Raw genomic sequence first — 16,314 nt, 5'->3', positions numbered from 1 at the left:
AACGACTCGGTGAGGTGATGTTGAGAAACAAGATTGGCTCTGGTTGGGCAGCAGAGCCCTGGGGTCACTGCAGCAGGTGGCCGTGGGAGCCCCTAGGAGACCCTCAGCACCTTGGTCTGCAGCACAGCCAGACCTGCTCAAACCCCAGGGAAGGTTACCTGGCGGGAGAGCCCATGGAAGAGGCCCCGGGTGAGGTTGAGCATGTTGACGGACCCAGAGACCTTGGCATACATGTCCTTGATGCCAATGAGCCGGCAGATGGTAATGATGGCCCTGTGGCAGCGCAGGCCGTATCCTAGGAGACAGGAAATGGACTGAGCACCTGCCAGCATGCTGTCTTTCGTGTGGCTCTGGGTTTAGGGAATGACATTTTGGCTTCACCACCCCCAGCTGGTGTGACTTCTAGGACGACATTTATTCAATGGTATGTACAAAAATTAAACAGAATATCTACCTTAAACGTAGTGGGGGGGAAACCAGGATATTACTTACATTAAAACTTAAGTGCCTGAAAACTCTTGGCCCTCTGCCCAGGCCAGCTCCCGTGTCCATGCCTGGTTACCATCAAGGGAGACGCCTGTCCTCACCCTCCTAGACCACTCAGCTGCCCTGGCAGCGACACCACTTCCCTCTCCTGGGAACACCTTCTGGCCTAAGTGGCAGCGTCTCCTGAATTGGTGGCTCCTGGAGTGTTTTCTCACCTCCCTGATGGCCTTCAGTGCTGGGGTGGTCTCCTCCCCTCTAGCCACGTGCCCTGCTCTTGGCCACCGGCAATCCCTCCTCCAGAAGAGCTTCAAAAACACAAGCCAGGGCTGGGGCTATAGAGCAGAGCGCTTGCCCGGCATGTGTGAGGCACTGGGTTTGATCCTCAGCAAATCAAGGCTCCGGGGCACAACCTCTCACTGGCCTTTGCTCTCTGAATTAAACAAAGACATCTGCAGGATCTTCCCCCCACAATATCATTATCTCACACACACACACACACACACACACACACCGTGCCTGACCCCACTTACTGCACTGTCCTCACATGGCCTGTGCACGAGGGCACACTGCACCTGGGGCACGCACCAGCCTGGAACGTTCTCCCAGACCTGCCCCTCTGCTCCTCTTCCTTCAGGATCTCACTCACACTGCCCCTGCTCAGAGGCCACCTCTGGCCACCCTGATGAAGGTGGCCCTCCTCCTCCTCTTGACAGCACTGAGGAAGGCACAAGGCAGTAGCTCAGTTGCTTAGAGCCTCACTAAGTTGCTGAGGCTGGCCTGGAACTTGCAATCCTCCTATCTCAGCCTTCTGAGTGTCACTGGGATTACAGGTGTGCACCACTGCGCCCAGCTCCTGACCTGAACTCCTGAGATTTAAAAAAACTACAGTCCAATGAAACAGGTTCTTACTACAGAACTGCAAGCAAAATGCAAATCCAAATGTTTAAGAATTCTGCACCAAGAGTGCACTGGGTGTGACTGTCCCCATAACCAACACTGCCTGTGGCCTGTCCACAAGACAAGAAAGGCCATTTCTGCTCACCCAGTGCCTCAATGAATAGAGATCATAGAAGTTCAACAGAACTCAATGGTGAGGGGCTGGGGGAGCTCCGTGACAGCGCGTGCTTCACAGGTGTGGGGCTCTGGTTTAATCCCCAGCACCAAATAACAAGCCTACCACCACGACACTTGTAGAGGAACAGCACGTGACTGGCAGGAAGGAACACCGTCCAGCTGGGTGAAGGCTCCAGGAGGAACCACGTGCCCACTCATCCAACCAGACCACCTCCACCTGCTCCTCCCGCCTCAGCCACTCCCGGAACAGGCCTGGGCCTGTGCAGCCCAACCTTGGCTTCTTCCCCAGGAGCCTCGCCTTCCTCAGCCTAATTCAGGCCTTCCATCTGTCACTCTCAGGATGAGTTCAAGGAGAGGCGAACAACCCCAGGGGGGAGGGTGGGACTGTGGTCATAAAGCTTTCTCTGCTTTATGTTCAACAGAGAGTCAGAGCTTTCCAGTTACCTCTGGGCTGTTTCTTCATCTTGATGTGTGTGTCCTCTTATATCTCAACGAGATGTCATGGAATACTGGGGGGTAAAGCAGACACAGGAGCGTCAGGCATGTGGCTTTAATGTCTGCAAAAGCCACAGAGCACTGGGTGCTGCCCTAAGCAGCCAGCCCACAGGACACACAGACGCTGACCCCACTCATTCTCTTGCCACCCCCCCCCCCAGGCCAGGCTGTTTCCTCATTTTGCACATTTGTAAGAATGCAGTCAGAGCAACACAAAGACACCCATTGGGCATGTCACAGACACACCAGGACACAGTGGCATTCTGCAAATCTTACAAGAAAAGACCCACACTCACTTGTATGGTCTTCATACTGCTCTATGTAATGCAAATAGTGGATGGCTTTGTTCTTTGCCTGAAGAAAGGAAGGAACAAATTCTCCTAAATCTCTCGCTGGGTTTCAAAACTATTTTATAAAGTATTTTATTATAAAAAATTCCACCTATGCACCTTAAAAGATAAGGACTTAGCCACAATATCATTATCACACATACACTGACGATTCCTTCGTGATACGTGACTGTGTGCCTGCAGTGCCCCCATGTGAACACAGAGCTTTTCATCTTCTACTAAATGTTAACAAAGAAAAACATGCACGTACTTTCCTGAAAGCATCCACCCGCTCAGTGGCCTTCCCAATGGCAAAACCTTCAAAAGAAGCAGCAAAACTTATGAAAAGGAAAGCTACTCTGATCCAGCCTGTGCCTCTCCCCAGCTCCCAGTTTGGGCTCTACAGCATTTCACGCCCTTCTTTCAACTGCCCACAGAACACCTGCTCTGCACAACCAGCCATGAAGAAAGCCAGAGATGTGCTCATCTGTTCTGAGGCATTCTACAGACTTGACATTTAGATACATAACATTACCTTTTATAAATCTCTAATAAAATGAAATATACTCAATTTTTAAAATTAAGTATGCTCTATATTTATAAAAGGCAAATGTTTTGGGGCACTTGTGCAAAGAGATTAAAATGACAAGAAGGGATAGGGGAAAAATACATTGTTATAGAGTAAAACTATGATTTCAGTAGAATTTCAATTTTAATTAACCAGAAAAATAAACCTAATAGTTTCCAATTTGTAAATGCTTTACCCTAAGAAATGAGGTCTATCAAAAGTTGCAGAAATGCTTCCATTATTTGCTGCCACCATTTATTATTTAATTTGAAAAAAGTACTTTGTTTTAAAATTATACACAGGAAAATAAAATAGGCAAGACATCTGAGGCCTGGGATGAAAAGGGCTTGAATTCCAGTTCCTAGTTTAAATAGAACAAAGTAAACCATGGAAGTCCTAGAGGGAAATATGAGTGGACTTACTTATAATCTTCAAAAGGAGACTTTCTAAGCAAAACACAAACCAGAAGTGACCTAGGACTGATAAATTTGCTATGTTAAGGTTTAAAACTTCTGTGGATTTTAAAGCTTCGATGTGGAAAAAAATTCAAAACTAAGTCAAAATATGATAAGACAAAAAAGGCTCATGTCCTTAACTTACAAGAAGCTAATCCCAATCAATAAAGACAAGAAAACCACCCAATTAAAAAAATAGGCAAAGCACCTGAACTCACAGATGTCCAAAGGGAAAGCGCAACGGCCAATGAACACGCAAAATGGCGTTGGCACTCTCCTAACTTAGAAAGTACAGGTGTAAACTGGGAGAGACGTTTCAGGGATCATACTGACAATCAGTAAAGTCTGATACTACTCAGGGCAAGGATGGGTGGTACAGAGGGACATAAACTGATGCAACCTTTGAGGAGGAGATCTGGCAATACTTGACATTTACACCCAGTGCGGCAGCAATTTCAAGACATTTCTCCTATTTCTATATTTCCAAAAGTTCAACAAGCTCCATGTACAAAAAGGTCAATGTTATTGTTGTTGTTTGTAATAAATGATACAAATTTGGAAACAATAGGGATTGGGTCAAAAATCATGTCTATGCACACACTGGAACACTATGAAACCAATACCAGAAATCTGCTTATGCTAACAGAAGACCTCTGAGGGCAAAACCAAGCAAGAAGAGCAAGGTGCAAATTCATGGCTATAATAAGATCTCTGCTAAGCTTTTGATAAAAAGGTAAAGGGAGGTAACATGGACACAAAATTTCAGAAAAGATATTTTTGAAAAGAGACAACAGTAACTGCTAACCATGGTCTCTTACAGCAACGCACTATCATGTCTTTTGCTTTTGCTTTGAAATTTTCAAAAGGAAGCAACAAACAGTTTTTCAGTTCTATGTGAACACATTTCAAAAACAAGATGTTCAGTAGGGAAACTTTAAAAGTCTAAAGAAGAAAATTTAAATGACTGACAAACCTGCTAACCCAAGTGAACACTTATCAGTCAGTGTACAGTCTTCTAGTTTTTTTCCTTGCATATAAATGACTTTAAAAAAAAATCATGATTACATGACAAATTTTTAACCAAAATTACTTATTGTGTAAGTAATTTTTCACAATTCTTTAATGGCTATAGAATATTACTTTGGAGGCCTGTGGTTGTGGCTCAGAGGGAGAGCACTCGCCTGGCATGCGTGAGGCACTGGGTTTGATCCTTAGCACCACATAAAAAATAAAGATCTTGTGTCCACCTATAACTAAAAATAAATATTAAAAAAAAGAATATTATATTGGACAGCTATCCTGTAACCAGGCCCGATTGAACTTGTTCTAATTTTTCACTATTATGCACCATACAATAGTGTCTTAAGCCCTTTAAAATACCCAGTCCTCAGATGTAGGCCTTAAGAGCTTTTCTTTCTTTCTCTGAGAAGCTTCATGGTTTACCACCAGGTTTGTGAGCCCAGACCTCTAGGCGGCTCTATTAGTAGAAAAAGTGAGACTGGCAGCAGGGCCCTGGCTTCCAGCTGGGCAGCCAGGCCTCTTTGTGTCCAGCGTCACCCCACTCACCTGCCCATTCCCCACAGCCACCAGGACACGGACTGATCTCTTCCTTCCCTCTTTGGCTGTCATATTGAAAACATTTCTGACCTAAAAGACAAAATGCTTCATCAATAGGACAGCTGAAGAAAACTCTGAGGTAGAGGATGAGGACCTGCTGGCTCAGCCACACAAGGCTTGGTGCAGGACCCAGCACCTCCTCCAGTCTGTACGCACAAAAGCAAACTTCCCAAACAAACCCTCCCTCTGAAGCATTTCGGGAACACAATGGAAATAAGACTTTCTCTTCCTATTTCATTGGGTTATTAGGAGAGTTAACTAAGATAATCTTTAAAGGAATTTACAACTACACAACTCAATATACCCCATCTTAATAAATGTACACAGGAAAGAAAACACTATGGATTAAACTTTGAAATAGTTTAACACTGATTATAAGACAAATTCCAGTATCAAAGGTACTAAAATATCTTAAAAATGATGAAATGCAACGTAAGGAAAAAACTTCGCAGGACTGGACTGCTATGTTAAGGATCAGGCTTAAACAAGAATACAGAATTTGGAAACACCTATTCATTATAAACTTCAGGAAAATCTCCCATTTTTTCAGCCTATTTTAAAGGCCAGGAATTATGAAACTATTAACTAAACTGCTTAAATGACAGTTGTCCCCTTTCCTTCCTAGGAAGAAGTTTAAGGAAAAGGGAGGCTGAGGCCACACTTTTGAATGATCTTATAGGAAACAACCTACATATGAAAGACTCTTTCAGTGGGATTAACTTTCAAAAGCTATGAACTGGGGTGTGTGTAGGGGCACACGCCTGTAATCCATGTGACTCAGGAGACTGAAGCAGGAAGAAGGCAGAGTCAAGGCCAGCCTGGGCAACTTAGTGAGACCCTTCTCAAAATAAAAAGTAAAAAGGGCTGGGGATGTGCTTTGGTGGCAGAGTGTTTGCCTAGCAATGCACAAAGCCCTGGGTTCAATCTCTAGAATTGGGGTGGGGGGAATAACACATAATGGGATACCAACATAAAATACTTGTAAACATATTTTAAAAATTCCATAATATAACTGATATTGAAGAAATAATATACATATTCAGAGAGGCTTTGTCACAAATTTGATATATAAATTATTCCACAATTTGGGGAGATACTGGGAATTGAACTCAGGGCACTTGACCACTGAGCCACATCCCCATCCCTTTTTTGTATTTTATTTAGAGACAGGGTCTCACTGAGTTGCTTAGGGCCTTGCTTTTGCTGAGGCTGTGGAACTCACCATCCTCCCTCCTTAGCCTCCCAAACTACTGGGATTTCAGCTGTGCACCACCGCGCCCGGCTCTGTTCCACATTATTAAACACTGATTAAATGCACAGTGCCAGCGCCAAGGAACACTGGCCATCAGAGAACCACCCTGGAAGGGTGGTTCAAGCACACCTGATACAGGATCTGTGAGCAGCCCAGAGACCACTGCCCTAGTCAAACTGCACACTGGCCATAACCTGAGGCTTTCTGCCCCTGCCCCTGCTCCTCCCAACCTGTTCTCTGATTGTGTCCTAGATACAACTGGTGTACAGCTCCACAAGAGGCCACCAGATAGCACACTCTAGCTCCAGGAAGAAGGAACTTAACATAATCTCCAAATTCTGCTCCTGAATTTGCCCCTCACAAACCTCAATTTCATAGTCCCCACAAACCAAGGCAGCAGTGGGGACCACCAACATGAAGGAACTGAACTTCAAATTGTGTTAATTCCTCCCTAAACTTGAGTCTGTGTCCGAGAGATCACTGTGACCACAGCTCTGCTCAGCTCCTCCTGCCCACCTGACCCCGGCAACCTCTCCAGAGGACCCTGGGAGTTGAGCTCGGCAGGCCTACCTCGAGTATCCTGGTATCAAAGTCCTCATAGGTCTCTACAAGGAGAGAAGAAAAAGCACACAGATAAGAGCATCCACGCTGCTCACATGTGACAGCCTTTCCCAGGTGCCCTCAGACTTCTAATGGGAAGAACCTGAGCTCTCTGGTGCCGCTCTCCAGGCTGCGCCCCAGTTCCCATCATCCACGGGGACTGCCTGGCCTGACTTCACAAGCTCAGCCATGGCTCTCTGACCGCAGCCTCCCCCTCTCCAGCTCCCTGCTGCCGGCTCCCGAGGCACAGGTTCCTGGAGCGCCGACACCTCCAGAGCCTTCCTCGCTGCTTTCCCATCTGGTCTCCTGGGGTCTTCACAGCCTCTCTCACCAAAGTCCCTCAAAGACACCAAAGTCCCTCACTCCTCATAGATCTCGCCAACGTCCTCAATCCCTACACTTTTGTCTCTACCGCCCTCTCCAGGCCAGAACCCACGCAGCTGTCTGGTCACAAGTGGCCTGCTGCTGCTGCCGGGAGAGATCAGAGCCTGGCCTACGCTCACCACTCTCAACTGCGGGTCTGACCCGCTCGCGAACTCCCGGCTCCTCAGCTTTCAGTTCTCTTAATTCAGCCTCTGCTCACCACCACAGCTGTTTCCAACACTCCCCAATTCTTTTGCTTTTACTTATTACAGAAAATCTCAATTACAAAATAAAATAGGAGAGCAGAATAAAAGCTTCTGTACCCAGCAGTCGGCTTTGAAAGCGGTCAGCTCAAGAGTCAATCTTCTTTCCTGGACACTGCCAGGGTCCCACCCACTGGGTGATAGTGAAGCCAGTGCCAAGTGCCACCTTCTCATCAAGAAATATTCTGGTGGCCATGTTCACCAATGCCACTATCTGGCTTGATGACTCCTGACCAAAGCTACCAGATACCAGGTGACCTCCCCGCCTTTCCACCCCCATTGCACAGGCTCACCCAAACCTGCACCCTGCCCCTGCTGGCTAACAGCAGCCTGTCTGTCTAAACTCTGGATCTGGTTACTGGGGACTTGGCTCGTGGGCAGGTCCTCTCCCTCCCAGACCTCCACCCTCCTGCACGCTCGCCCCATCCTCTCCAGCCCAACCATTCCTCTACTTTGAGCCAAACTCCTGTTTGCTTCCTCCTCTCCCACTCACTGGCAAGAGCAAGATTTTCAGGTGAATCTGCCTTTGTGGGGAGGGGGAGGCTTTGTTTTCTAATTCAGCCTAAGTGTCGTCAGTTTTTGTTTCATGTTTGCTTTTACGAAGGCTTAGTGACAGCTCTCTGGGGTCTCTCAACTCTGCTGTTAAACAGCACTCCAAGCCTGAGGCCACGTGTTTGGGAAACGCTGTCTCCTACATATCTATAATGCACACCACCATGTCTAAGGCACTTGCTAAGGCACTGGGACCCAGGGCTTTCCATCCTGTTGGAGGAACACTTCCTGGTTACAGGCCTCTAGTGTCCCACAAATGCAACCGGGATAACAATGTGGAAAGTTAGTCAAAGAGGTCAAATTCTTTTTTCAGAAAGGGTAATCTAAACAGACAAGTAAACAATAAAATTATTTTCAGAAACACTGTAGGACAATACGTCCTCTACCAAAGGCAAGCAAACCAGGCCTCCACTACCTCCCTTGGGACCAGGGTCCGGGGGACCGACACTGAGGCCACCCCATGTGTTCCCGCTCCAGCCTCGCTCCCGCTTCACTTTCATCCTCCACTTCCAGTCCCACTCTTCCCTCTGCTGGAGCATGTCAGCCGCCACCTGCTCCTGCTCCTCCTTGCTCCTCTGGGCAATGGTCTGCACGGCTCCATTTCTCATGAGAGGGGCATTCAGACCCGGCCACAAGAAGCCGGAGCGTCCTGAAGGGTAAAGATTATAGGTAAGTGACAACTTCTAAAAGGTGCTCACTCTTCATGTTGCTAAGATGCCAGGGAACGCGTGTACAGACACCAGCACAGTATTGTGGAGTTGGAGCTGATGCGATCACTTGGCAGGTGACCTGGCACTGTCACAGTTTTATGTACATCTACCCTACAGGCATGTGACCGCATTTTCACTTTTACCAAGAGAAACACTCGTGAGGCCTGTGAGCGCTAAGATGTCTGCTGAAACACGACCTGTAACGCAGGTCGGCAACAGAGTCGGCAACAGAGGAATGGCTGAACGCACAGCCAGCAGGTGCCATATCCTGCACAAAATCAAAAGCCGTTGCTCTCTCGGGCTGGGGATGTGGCTCTCAAGCAGTAGTGCGCTTGCCTGGCATGCGCGCGGCGCGGGGTTTAATCCTCAGCACCACATACAAATAAAGATGTTGTGTCCACCAAAAACTAAAAAATAAAATATTAATTTCTCTCTCTCTCTCTCTCTCTCTCTCTCTTAAAAAAAAACAACAACAAAAAAACGTTGCTCTCCAGGTTCTGATGTGGAATGATTTCTAAGACATGTTATTATTATTACTTTTGGTTCTGGAAATTGAACCCAGTGGCGTTCTACCACTGAGCCACATCCCCAACCCTTTTTATTTATTTTGAGACAGGGTCTCACTAAATTCTTGAGGCGGGCCTTGAAACTTGTCATCCTCCTGCCTCAGCTTCCCCAGTCGCTGGGGTTAAGGGGTTTGCCACCATGTCCAGCCCTGAGACCTCTTATTGGGTTAAAAAAAAAAAAAAAAAAGCAGATTATACAATTGCATGTACCATATAGTATAATTATCTTTTTCTTTTCTTTTCTTTTTAAAGACGATATCTATTTCTTTTAGGGAATTGATACAAAAGCGCGCACCAGCACACACAAAAACAACTGAAGGAAATACCAATATGAGACCAGTGGCCCCTCAGGGGAGACAATGGGAATGTGGACGGCAGGAAGGACATCAGGGGCTTTTAGTTTTCTCTACACTCTGCGTTTTTACTGAGAAGGTATGCATACGATTTTTATAATTTGAAAAAATAAATTACAGCCAGACACAGTGGTGCATGTGAGCAGTCCCAGCTAGGTGGGAGGCTGAGACAGGAGGGAGGTTTTAACCTGCAAGTTCAAGACCAGCCTGGCAAGACCAGATGGCAAGACCTGTCTCAAAAATAATAATAATAATTATTATTATTATTAACATTATTAAAAATAAATAACAAATGCTTAAAAACTAAAACAAGATACAAGTAGTAAAAGCACCCAAGCAGATGTGCAATCTTAGAAGTGCAGCACAAGGTGCTTCCTTTATTTCTGAAAGGTTGTTAGTATCAAAAGCGACGAGTCTGCACAACAGTAAAAATAAGCCAATTCAAGTTCACCTATCCTATTTTTGCTTTCAAAAGCACAAGTATAAACAATCACATCAGCACGTGAAGGACCAAGGCCAAGTGCGGCCCACCAGCTGATTTGTAAATAAAGTTTTACCGGAACACAGCTGGGCCTGTCCAACCATGCGCTGTCCAGGGCAGTTTCTGTGTGACAGCAGCCCAGTTGAGTAGCGGCAACAGGCCCTGTGACTACAGATCTTCTCTTGGTCACTGTCTTCTCTGGGCAGGGGAAGCCTGCCAGCTCTCTGAGAGCTTCACCTGCCTGCACTGGGCTGTGTGCAGCACAGGACCTATCACAGCTGTGCCCCATGGAGTACGTGACACTCTGGGGCAGCTGGTAAGCCCCCTGGTTGGACTCTAAACCATGGATTCTTATGCACTTAATGAGAATGTTTCCAGTTTGCCAAATATCCATAAAATCTGGGGAAAACACTTTAAAAGCACATAGACTCTTTTTAGAACAAAGTTTGCCGTTGGGCCCCCCCAGGCCTCCCTCAGACCCAGCTTGCTTGCTATTTCTCCCCTTCCCAAGATCATCAGTTTCCCACCCCAAGTTCAGGACCAAATCTGAAAACTGTCAAAACAACCAAACACGTTTACCTTCACCAATGACCTGACCCCTGTTCAGATCCTTCCTTCTCTTTTTTTTGCTTCTTTTGCCTCTTCCTTTTCTTGCCCCAGCACTAGTCTCTGCTAAAGCACCTTCCCAGAGCTCATCTGCTGTCACTGTAAGGAAACGGGGTTTTTAAAAACTCTGTAGTTGTACAGCAAAGATCTACACTCTCCTAAGAATAAGAAAGGCCAGAAAGCCCAGCTTCATCCATGTCACTGAGGTAATGAAAATAAAATAAAATCATACAGTGAACATAAAACATGATTACATTTGGAAAACACAAGAGGAGACAATTCCACTTTGTTTCCACAAAAGATGGCTAACATTAAATTCCAGTAAGTCCCTGAACAGTAAGTAGACTTGCTTCCCTGATGTCTGCCAATCACAACTCAGGTCTCAGTAGTGACATCTCTTGAACTTCTCCAAATGATATGTCCTAGCAAAGGCCCAGCTAAAAACAGTAAGGGCCTTCTTGGTGTGACTCTAAATCAGCAGGGTATCTGGGGCACAATTCAATACTTCTAGGCCTTGGGTGCCCCAAATGAGGGGCTCAGATAAACTAGTGCTCTCCAAATACAGCTGTAGCACATGAGATAATTCTAGTTGCATTTTTAGTTGAATAATCACTAAAATGTTAATTCGTTTATGACAGAAGAAAAATTAAGATAGGAAAGCACCCCTACTTTCCTGTTGCAGGAAGTGGAAGTGTGTGCCAGTCTACCTACATTTAGTGAAGAAGCTGTAGGGTCTGTACTGCTGGCCTGACCGGCTGGTGGGAGGAGAGATACAGCACTGTGTCTGTAGCGCATGACTCAAGCTGGTGAAGTGTCGGCTGTCTCTGGTTCCCTGCAGTGACAAAGGGCCTACAGAGAGATGAAACAAAACCAAGTTAGATGCTCCCTGGCTGTGGAGCTGCCAGCACCAAATAACTGTGACTTGATGAAAATAAGTCTCTAAAAATTCTAATCTTTTAAGAATCATATTTTGAGGACAATTGTTATTTAAAAAATAAAACCAAACTTTTAGGAATGAAAGCCACCTAAATGCCCTTCCTAGAGAGGTCACGGTTCATTTCCACAGTGGATGTCCCAGTCTCAAGAAAGCTCTGTACAGCCAGGGTTTCTGCCCTGCATTATCCAGCCCAAGCTCCTGGGCTGCTCTGGGCAAATGGCGCCCTCTGCTGTATGCAGCTGGGCAGTGGACAGATGAGGAAAGACCTTCAAGTGAAACTGTTCAGAAGAACAAGACTCAATGTGTAGAGGGTACCCTGCCCTTTATGTTCAAAACACAGGGAAGCAGGGAAGGCATGCTGTAGACAGCTCCAGAAGATCACGCAAGAGACTGAGGAGCAGCTGCCTCTGTGGAAGAAAACAGGGGCATTTAAGGCTGGATGTGAAAGACCCGCATTTTTGTATTTTGAGGGATTTTTTTTTTTAACCACATGCATCTATTACTTGAGAAAAGGTTTTAGAACAGCCATGTCTGAGAGGAAGCCATCTGACCAGTCCCAGGGATGGCGGTTTCACGTGAGGAAGAAGGCAGAGGTGACAGGAACAGGTGGTGATGAAGGAGTGGGACAGTGCTGGCAAGATCAGTGCATGCACAGATTCTTGAGCTCTGTGCTTCAGTAGAGAAGTGACAGGATTCAAACAGCCCTGGAGGGAAAGTGGCCTTTAGGGTATTGGCTTGATAAACACAAAACAAAAACCTGACAACAGCTGTTTTCAAGTCTGAGTGAAGCCATGCAGAGGACAGTAACTGCAGATTCATCAGCAGCATCAACCATGACTCACAGGACCAGAGAAAGAAAGCAGGTAAGGACAGGGAGAGTGACATCTAAGGGTGGTAGGAAGCCATCAAAATAGTTCCACTGAATACAGAGACCCAAACACAAAGGGATAATCTTTGATTACTGGACAGCACTTAATACGACCATTTTGTTTCAAATGTAGGCCTATGAGATAGATTTGCCAATGCCACAAGGAACTGGATGACTGGATGAGATTTCAACACTAATTTCGATTCCAGATGATTTGCTCACCTGTGGGGAGGGAGATCGCACCTAGCACACAGATGTCCTCTAGACCTGTAGCCCACCTGATGAACTACCAAATAAAATGTAGCCAGAAAACATTGGGTCTTCATTTTTTTTGAAGTTGTTGATGGATCTTTATTTATTTATATGTGGTGCTGAGGATCAAACCTAGTGCCTCACATGCTAGGCAAGCACTCTGCTACTGAGCTACAACCCCAGCCCTGGGTCTTCATTGTTTAACAAACCAGAACTTTATCATTACAAATCTCATTCTGCTATACACAGCCTTTCTTGTAAACACCTTCATCTTCAACACATATCTAATATTAAAACATTTCATCTTGCTCTGTTCCGCATTATAATCTTTAATGTAGTTCAAGAAGTGTAAAAATTATTAACAGATTTTTTTGGAAAGACTGAAATATCACTCATAGCTAATAATGTACCCAGCCTAAAAGAAACCAAATGTCAAAAATAAAAAGAAATCAACTTTAGAATTTAGAAATAGCCACTTGTTTTTTGTTTGTTTGTTTTAATGGGAGGCAGGGAAGAACTGGGGATTGAACCCAGGGCTTTGTACACATTAGAAATAGTCACTTTTTCTGGGTGCATGGCACATGGCTGTAATCCCAGTGACTCAGGAGACGGAGGCAAAGGATTGCAAGTTCGAAGCCAGCCTTAGCAACTTAGCAAGAACCTGTTTCAAAATAAAACATAGGTCTGGGGATATAGCTCAGTTGGTAGAGTGCTTGCCTTGCATGCACAAGGCCCTGGATTCAATCCCCAGCACCATCAAAACAAATAAACAAAGAAAAAATATATCAAAAGGGCTGGTTATGTGGCTTAGTGATAGGGTGCCCCTCAGTTCAATCCTCAGTACCAGCAAAACAACAGTCAATTTTCATGCACACTTGTATAAATGGTTTTGCTTACATTGTGTCACGATTTTTTTTTAATATTTTATTTACATTTTAGTTTTCGGAAGACACAACATCTTTGTTTGTATGTGGTGCTGAGGATTGAACCCGGGCCGCACCCATGCCAGGGGAGTGCGCTACTGCTTGAGCCACATCCCCAGCCCCGTGTTATGATTTTTTAAAGAAGAAAGTTCAGTAGTTCAGGCTGAGTCACGTTCTGAAGCTCACTTACAGATCACAATCCACCTCACTTATCAACTCTGTTCTGATCCTTTGAATTCTTATTAAGTTTAGGTCATGAGACCCCAGACTCAGGAAGCAACAACCCTGCAGCCTAAAGTGGGATAGGCCACAACCCCTCAGGTGGGGACGGAGAGGCCCCCAGGGATCTACCTCAGCACACATCACGTTCTACACCAAGAACTCCTTCCTTCTCACTTGGGTCTCTTCTAGGAAAACTGGTTGGTGAGAGATTTTAGAAAATTTATTACTATGTTTCTGACTGATTTGTCGCAGCATTTAGAAAAATAGAGTGATAAGGAAAGCAATCAACTTCTTAAAAGTCAGGCAATTATGAATTTCAGGAAAAAATGTAACAGTAGAATACTACCTAGCTCCGCTCTGAATGTGCACATAATTTAATAACAAAAACAATGCCCAGAGATTCAGTTCAAACTCGGCTTCTACCTATACTGGAAGAAAGTAAGGGTAAGGATAGACTGTTACATCTCCAATTAGCATAACAATGTTGTTTAAAGAAGACTGAATGTATTTAGAAATATAACCAGAGGAAGGTGAAAGAATTAGTGTCCCTAGATGATGGGAAGGAGCAGAAAAGGACTAGGAATGAAAGCTCTGAGCCTTTTAGGACCTTTTGGAAACTCAATTGTTTTTTGTTGTTTTTTTTTTTTTACTTCCGGTGTGGAGCTGGGGATTCAATTGCGGGCCTTGGGCACCCTAGGCAAGGCTCAACCTCTGAGCCGCACCCCCAGGCTGAAAGTTAATATTTTAAGGAATAGCACAGCAACCTGCAGTGAGGACAGCTATCCCTATCAGGCCCTATACCAGCTCAGGTCAGGGCAGTGCCTGGCACATGTTAAGGGGTAAATAAACTGTTTATAAATCAGTGAGTGAATCAACCAAGCAACAAATCAAACTGGTTGATTCACAGTGGGTGTGACAGGTCGTAGGAAATCTGCCATTAGGGAGAAAGCCCTGTCAGCTGGACTTCTCCCAGGATCTCCAAGGCATCTCACAGGTGGGTCTACAAGAGGAAAAGGCAGGAGACCCACAGGGAAGCCCAGCACTCAGGAGTCCCAGAAGCTCAAGGTGAAAGGGCCAGGCTTCCTTGCACAGCAAGGTTGGCCTGGACTTCCCAGAAGGCAGCTGAAGAGAGGCCCTGCACTATGTCAAGGAAGTCTGTGTCCACAGGAGGGGGCATCACAGCAGCCAGAAAGCTCTGGGACCAGCCCTGCTTCACTGGCTGTGTGATTTCTTTCATTCTTTTTTGGGGGAAGGTACTGGGCATTGAATTCAGGGGTATTTAACCACTGAGCCCCATCCCTAGTCCTTTTTATTTTTATTTTAAGACAGAGCTGGCCTTGAACTTGCAACCTCCTGCCTCAGCCTCCGAAGTCACTGGGATTACAAGTGTGCACTACTGTGCCTGGCCTGGCTGCATGATCTTGAACAAGTCACTTGGCTTCTCAGAGATTCACCTTATCATCTCTAAAATGCGAATAAGCTCATGAAAGCCAGTGTGAGGGCTGAACAAGGTGATATGTTTCAAGCCTAGTGCACAATACCTACTCAAAAATGGCAACCATTATTTTTTAAAGCCTTGAACTACAACAACTGCACTCATAAAAAATTTGAAAAATACTCAAGACGGTACAATACCATCATCAAGGACATGCCTTGTCCATTCACATTTTCAAATCTACAGAAACTCTTATTAAATCTTATGAGAACAGATACTTCCCAAATGAATCTCACCATTGCTGAGAGTGGTCTTCAGCGCCAAAACAGAAGCTGTTGGAAAGGTGTTCAGGGAAAGCTGCCAGCACCAGAAATGACCTGTCAATTAAAAATAAGTAAATAAATATTTTTTGGTTCCAGTGCTGGGGTTGAACCCAGGGCCTGGAGCCTGCAGGCATGTGCTTCATCACTGAGCCACATCCCCTCTTCGTTTTTTGAGAAAGGGTCTCCCTAAGTTGCCCAGACTGGTTTCCAACTTGCAATTCTCCTGTCTCAGGCTCCCAAGTTGCTGGGATTACAGATGAAGGCCTCTGCACTCAGCAAAAAGTGGAGTTGTTTTATGGTGTGGGCAATAGAACCCAGAGCCTCACATATGCTGGGCAAGTGCTTTACCACTTAGCTATGTCCACAGGCCTCCAACAAGAATAAATAAATAAATAAAATTTAAAGATACATTCCTACATGAAGAGGGACATTTAAAATAATAAGGTGAGCCACCTACTGTGGCACAAACCCGCAACCACAGATACCAAGAAGGCTAAGGCAGGGGAAGTGCAAATTCAGGTCTCGAGATATAAAGGGTTGAGGATGTGGCTCTGTAAAGCACAATAGGGTGCAATGCCCAGTAC

The 16,314-nt window shown here is 45.5% G+C and overlaps 1 protein-coding gene across 1 annotated transcript in view; it reads right to left on the bottom strand.

Moving 5' to 3' along the window:
* LOC101963126 (small ribosomal subunit protein uS5m) overlaps nucleotides 1-16,314 on the bottom strand; it is a 34,472-nt gene that overhangs the window by 14,825 nt on the left and 3,333 nt on the right. Inside the window, 11 exon segments of the mRNA XM_078035478.1 lie at nucleotides 159-295; nucleotides 2,005-2,035; nucleotides 2,038-2,069; nucleotides 2,352-2,409; nucleotides 2,656-2,722; nucleotides 4,978-5,054; nucleotides 6,847-6,881; nucleotides 8,470-8,703; nucleotides 10,744-10,869; nucleotides 11,482-11,619; nucleotides 15,704-15,784. Coding sequence (XP_077891604.1) covers nucleotides 159-295; nucleotides 2,005-2,035; nucleotides 2,038-2,069; nucleotides 2,352-2,409; nucleotides 2,656-2,722; nucleotides 4,978-5,054; nucleotides 6,847-6,881; nucleotides 8,470-8,703; nucleotides 10,744-10,869; nucleotides 11,482-11,619; nucleotides 15,704-15,784 — 1,016 coding nt within the window.

This window comes from Ictidomys tridecemlineatus, chromosome Y (assembly GCF_052094955.1).
Source record: "Ictidomys tridecemlineatus isolate mIctTri1 chromosome Y, mIctTri1.hap1, whole genome shotgun sequence".
Lineage (NCBI taxonomy): Eukaryota > Metazoa > Chordata > Mammalia > Rodentia > Sciuridae > Ictidomys > Ictidomys tridecemlineatus.
Note: the sequence above shows the minus strand (reverse complement) of the source record. Positions and strands in the feature narration are given on the sequence as shown.